Below are 6,773 nucleotides of genomic sequence, written 5' to 3'. Positions count from 1 at the left end.
TTTGTTATAGAAGTGAATGGTATGAAAAATTTTGAGAAAAACACTAAGATTAGGGTTTTGATAATTTTGTATGATTATATTTTATTCTTTTCATTATAATAAAATTTTTCCTCTTATACCATACTTGTAAATGTATACCTTATGATCGAACTATATAAATTTTATATCTATTTTTTTTTCTCTTATCTATACTGTATTTGCGTGATTATATGCAGGCCTTAAATTTATGTACATATTATAACATATATGTAGAGAACTCAACTATAAAAAATAAGAAATAATCAATCTAAAATTCTTTTTTATAGTGATTTGATAAATGGTTAAAATTAACCTGTAATTTAAAACAATTTAATTTAAAATCGCTCAAAAAATAAATTATTTTATTATTTTAATTTATGTTGAATGAAAAAAGAATAAACGCCTAAGAATAATAAAATTAACGAAATATATATAGATATCCAATGATAGAATTTTCAAGACTGCTACATGATATAATTCTGAGGCAACATAATTAGCAGAATGGTTTTTGCTATAATTCTTGAAAGACATAATTACAGGTACTAATAGCTAGCACATGCTTGCATGGAAAAGTAGAGGAAAGGAATCCAAGGCAATTTCAAGAGAGAGAAGACAATATAGAAAAATCAAAATCAATGTTAGAGGTAAAGGGGTTTTGCCAAATTCTATCAAACATGCTTTGATATTGTTGGTAGACCTCAAAACACATTGATTAATTACAATTCAATGTACAAGTTTTTAACCACCAATTGCTTCCTTAAAAGGCCCAGACTGCTCTTGGTTGGTGGTGGCGTCCAGGCAAGAAAGAACCCTGCTTTCCTTTTCAAGTTGATAAAAGAAAATAAAAAGCATAACGTTTTTGGCTGGTAAGGCTACCAAACTAGATCTCCTGGTCGGTGCTTTATACTGTGGAGTAAATTTGGTGATAATGATTTGTGTAATTACACCACGCAGTGGGATTAAGTCCCTATCTTTACATCTCAGGAAAGCTTAATTATATCCCTGTGAAATCATGTGCAGCTTTGCAAGTTAAAATCATTTTTCATTGGAAATGTCTACCTTCTTTTCCTTCTTGAGTATTTACTGTGTATGACATTTAAATTTATTCTTTAACTAATTTTAAAGATTCACGCTTTTATATTGTACTGATATATTTAAAATAAATAATTTTAAATTATTTTCTAACCGAAATGAATTGTTAAAGTGATAAGTAGATGAATTCGAATTATTTTGAATTATGAGTTTTTCCTAGATAAATTAGTTTTGATCATTTTAAATTGATAGTTGCAACGATGCATGTACAACAAAATGTTTGCGAGTTAAATTCGAGATAATTTATGGATTGCAGGTTATTTTAAATTAAACTATTGATTTAATTTTTAAGATTAAAATTTGAATGACAAAATGTCAAATTGACCCAATTGATATTCTAATTTTAATATAATTCATGTTCAAATCATTTTAGATTTTATGAACATTGAAATAATTTACCATATTGCTCTGAATTTGATGGGTTTAAATTGAGTTAATAGATCAGCTTTTTTTTTTATTTTTATTTATCTCTAACACTCGTATAGTATAAAGCTCTGTTTGATTTGCAGAAAATAACTTGTATATGAAAAAATATTTTCATATTTTCCTATTGTTTAGTTGCAATATTAAATTAATGGTATGTATTTATATAATGTATATACAAGTGTTTTTATATTTCAATAAGATTATCAAAATATAGAAAATGAAAAATTACTTTTCCTTTTAAAGAGGAAGTCATTTTCTTAAATATAATTGAATTTTCCCTTTGATTAGCAAAATATTTTCTATTAATTCATTTTTGAATACCCTAAATGTTAAAAGATATAAAAAATAAATGTTAAAAAAATATTTTCTATAAAACAAATAAAGCCTAAATCTTTATGGAAAAAGTGGGTAGGAAGAAACATGAAATATTGTCTGAAGGGTGGTATTACAGAGTGCAAATTGGTTGGTTTTCCAGTTAGGGATTTAAGCGGGCAAATTGGGAGGAAAGGAAGTATGGTATGGTATGTAGAAGTGGGCCTGAGTTTTATCTACTTATAAGCGAGACAAATGAAAGCCATGATTTCACCTCAAATATGAGGATAATAACCCAATTGTGCCAGCACCCTGAATTGGATTTTAAATACAAGGGAAGATCGCCTGAAGGCTGAAGATATATCACTCCCTTAGTAAATTTTTTAATTCCAATTCTCACTTCTTAGGTTTCAGTGTTTTGATGGGCTCAGTTCTAACTTGGAAAAGCAGCCCAATCAATTCATAGAGACAATGATTTTGCCTAAACACAAATTTTGCAAACTCCAACTCACAAGCCACAACAGTGTCCATAAATCATTTCTCTTTCTTCTGCAACTAGGGACTTGGCCCCTCATTTGACAAAGAAAAGCACAAAAGGCCTTGCCCATCAAAAAGAGTTTAGTAAATTTGGGTCAGGCTTGCAGTAGCAAAAACATGCATCTACTAAATGGCCCAGCACCTTCTGCAAATTCTTCAGGACATCTCAAGGATACATGTTCCCATATGAATTTAATGTAAAATATTATTTAACAAAATTAAAATTTGATTTATAAAAATTTAATATAATACTTGTAACTCAATCATGTGATTGTAAACTAAATTAATGAAATGATTTCATATTATTTATAATTGAAAAAAAAAAATAGCATATTAGCAATATATGTTGGAACTGATATTTAGATATATGAGTTTGGACGCAGAGAATGTGCGCCACCAATTTGTGATTGATCCCTACCAGGCAATAGATGCGGAAGAAGAATGGTTTGATATGAGATTCTGCATGCCAAATGGCAACCAATTAGCCAATTACATATTCTTTCTCCTATCTTTTAAGATAAGCCCTTCTGTACATTAACAAATTTGCGTCCATATCACACTCAATACGCCATTCCAACACAATACAAACTCATTCAGGAAGAAAAATTTGGCCAAATATGGCTTCTGTTGTTGCTTCTTCTGCCATTGCAGCTGTTGCTGTCTCCTCTCCGAGGCAACTTTGCTCAAAACCCATATCAGCAATTGCAATTATGATGCTAAAACCAAATGTTCTTAGATATAATAAGGTGAAAGAACCAATTAATCACATGTATAATCACTTTTTATAATACCTTTATTGTTAATAGTAACAGTTGAAACTGCAATTAATGATAGATTCTAGATGTAATAAATTAATGATACAGTTCTTGAAAAGTACAAGTAAATGATGAATGGTAAGTGTTTCAGTTCCCAGAAAAGTGGATCCATAGTAGGGGCTACAAAGGCTTCTTTCCTTAGTGGGAAGAAATCGAGATTAAGAAACTACACATTGCCAGTAGCTTCAAGGTTTGTTACTGTTTGTGCTGCAGCTGATCTTTATAGACCCCTGTGGTTCCCAGGCAGCACCCCTCCCCCATCGCTCGATGGCAGGTTCAGTTAGACTACTTGTTCTTTAATTTTTTTTTTCTCTATGTTTCCATGTTCATGTTAATTAGAGCTCAAATGATATGGTTCTAATGTATTTTTTGAATTCAATATTTCAAATGCAGTCTCCCTGGAGATTTTGGCTTTGATCCCTTGGGTCTTGATAAGTGCATAGTTTAAATCTGTTTTTCCATTCAATGTACCCGAGATGCAAGTTGACAAAAACTTAAAAGCTTTAGCTATTGTTCACTTGTCTAATCTAATCAAAAGCTTCTATGTGTTTTGAATGGATATTAAACAGGATCTGATCCCGAAACCCTGAGATGGAATGTACAGGCAGAGCTTGTGCACTGCAGATGGGCAATGTTGGGTGCTGCTGGTATTTTCATCCCAGAATTCCTAACCAAGATTGGCATCTTAAACACCACATCATGGTATGAAGCTGGAAAACTGGAATACTTTGCTGATACCACAACCCTTTTCATTACTGAGCTCATATTTATCGGATGGGCCGAGGGGAGAAGATGGGCAGATATTCTCAAACCGGGGTGTGTTAACACAGACCCGATCTTCCCCAACAACAAGCTCACTGGAACTGATGTGGGTTACCCAGGTGGGCTATGGTTTGATCCTCTTGGATGGGGATCTGGTTCTCCCGAGAAGATCAAGGAATTGAGGACAGAGGAGATCAAGAATGGGAGATTGGCAATGTTGGCTGTGATGGGTGCTTGGTTCCAACACATCTACACAGGCACTGGCCCAATTGACAACCTCTTTGCTCACCTTGCTGATCCTGGCCATGCCACCATTTTCGCTGTAAGTCATCCCTTTCTGCTCTCTCTCACATTACAAATAACAAATTAGCTTTAAACCAAACTAATATAAAAATTAATATTTTCCTTGGTTTTATTAACTATTTATTATATCATGTGTTTCAGATTTTCACCTCCAAGTGAAGAACCCAGAGAGAATGCCAAGAACAGGCTCAAAAGATTTGTATTGGTGTAAACAAAAACCTTCCTGTCATTAGAACTTGTAATGCCTGTGTTTATGATAGCTTTCTCATAAAATGATCTTGCAGTGTACAAAATTTTTAACTTGGATGCCCATGAATGCATTTTAGCTATAACCAAAAGCAGTCAAGGAATGCACCCATGCTTTATGGGACTCCATTAAACTATTTAATTAATTAGCACTTACAAAGATTAGTCCTCAGAGATCATTTATTTAAACAGTGCAAGTTTAATTCTCCTTCTCCCTCGATTTACCATTCTAGAGGAGTAGCAGAATAGAATCACAATTACTAAAATGGATCCGCCACAGCTACAATACATGTCATTGAGTAGACTAGGCATGGCTACTGTTTGATTTTGGTTCGAAATCAGAATTTCTAATTTGAAAGTAGAATTGGACAGAAATTGACCTGAATTGATGTGTTAAAATCGATTTAAAATCAGGTTAAAATTAATCAGTTTTGTTATTTTCAATTAAAATTAGATTTTTTTTAAAGCAAAAGATATAAATTTTAAAAAGGTCAATCATTGAATTAAATTAAAATCGAGTTAAATTAGTTAAACTAAAATTGAAGAAAAATCAAATTGAAATTAGATGGGTGAAAGTAAACAACTCAGTATTTTTTTGTTATTATTTCTTAATTTCAATTTATTTCTTAAAATTTCTTCAATATTTTATAAAATTTATAAATATTTTTATTAATTAATTTATGTTAATATCACATATATAGCATTTTTTTTTCAAATTTATCTAATATAATATATAAAATGTCTTCTAATAAACTACATCCTTTCGTGTGAAAAAACAAAACCTAAAATCCCATCAATATCCCGCAGCTTTGTGCCCTTCACGGCATCCTTGGCGTCGTCACTTCCTCCAAGTCCAAGCCATTAACTCTATTCTTCTCGCCGCTTCTCTTGCCGCATGTGCAGCTGCTGCTCCTTCCAGAATCGCAGGATTTATAATCGATTGGTTCGTTCTGCTCCATCCTCTCTAGCTGCTGCTCCGTCCCTCTCTACCATTTCCTGCACCGAAAATACAACATTGCTGACATTGAGGTTGTATTCAATTCTCGAATTCCTCTCTTTTAATGCTGATTCTGCTTGTTATATTGATGGGATTGAAATTGCTGGCCATTGAAAATTGTAACAGATATTTTAAATTTGTTGAATTTGTGATTATACTTGTTAAGTCCATCCTCTTTACCATTCCAAATTGCTTGTTCTTGAATTTGTTGGCTGAAAGCAGCAGGAAAAGAGTCCGCATGTTATGATTATTATTTTCAGTTGAAAATTAGCCTGAAATTGCCATCTTGTTTCAAGTAAGCATGCTAATGAGAACAAATGATAAAATGCTTGCAATTAAGTTGTAGCAATACCACAACAAAAATTATATAAAATTATTACTGAATCGAATGAATAGGTAGATGTGAATGAATGAGTTTTTTGACGAGCGAATTGAGCTTGTTTTTGCCGGATCAATATCTAGATTGAATTTAATAACATTATCAAGTTGGTTTTGTTGGATTTCAATTCAAAATAAGTTTTTACTTTTAGAAAAAAAAAAAAAACCATTGAATTAGATTAAAATTAAAGTGAATGGAGATTAAATTGGAATTGAAATAAATTCCATATAAATTTAAAAATAATCAAAATTATTTAATTTAAAAATTTGGTTTATTTTTCATAAGCAATACATGACATCTAATTCAGTTAGATTTTTTATTATTTTATTTTAATTTGCACATAGTTAATAAAGACTCAAGGAACATTAAAACTCCAAGTTTGAGCCCAGGCCCACTTGTAAGCAAAGTGAGATGTAAAAATAAAAAAATTTATAAAAATAAATTATATAAACACTATAAATTCAAATAACATAATATTAGTTGCATATAAAAATATATGTAATATATTATTTATTTTATTATATTATCATTATTTTCAATTAAATTATATATATAGAGTGAAAATTATCATTAAAATATATTATATTAACTTTGTTTTTAATAAAAAATAATATTAAAATAATAAATTTAATTCACTGCACATTTAATTTAATAACATTTTACTAAACATAATTTAAAATAATTTTAGTTGAATTTTATTAATAATTATCTATTTAATTCATGCAAAATAAAATTAAATATAAATGCAATAGAGATCTTAAAAAGAAAAAACTCTCAATTAGTTTTGGACTAAAAAAATAAAAATAAAAAATCCTAAATTAGATTTATATACAATAGCCATTAACCGCATTGCAATTGAAGTACATAGGGCCTGTTTGGTTTAACT

General features: G+C 30.4%; 1 protein-coding gene across 1 annotated transcript; it reads left to right on the top strand.

Annotated features, from left to right (window-relative positions):
• Positions 1 to 2,865: 2,865 nt before the first annotated feature.
• LOC110640089 (chlorophyll a-b binding protein 7, chloroplastic-like) lies at positions 2,866 to 4,541 on the top strand. Its single transcript, XM_058128881.1, has 4 exons — positions 2,866 to 3,474; positions 3,594 to 3,631; positions 3,770 to 4,284; positions 4,407 to 4,541. The coding sequence occupies exons 1-4, from the start codon at positions 3,269 to 3,271 to the stop codon at positions 4,422 to 4,424; spliced, it is 777 nt and encodes a 258-aa protein (XP_057984864.1). The 5' UTR covers positions 2,866 to 3,268; the 3' UTR covers positions 4,425 to 4,541.
• The last annotated feature ends 2,232 nt before the right edge of the window (positions 4,542 to 6,773 follow it).

This window comes from Hevea brasiliensis, chromosome 10 (genome assembly GCF_030052815.1).
Source record: "Hevea brasiliensis isolate MT/VB/25A 57/8 chromosome 10, ASM3005281v1, whole genome shotgun sequence".
Classification (NCBI taxonomy): domain Eukaryota; kingdom Viridiplantae; phylum Streptophyta; class Magnoliopsida; order Malpighiales; family Euphorbiaceae; genus Hevea; species Hevea brasiliensis.
Note: the sequence above shows the minus strand (reverse complement) of the source record. Positions and strands in the feature narration are given on the sequence as shown.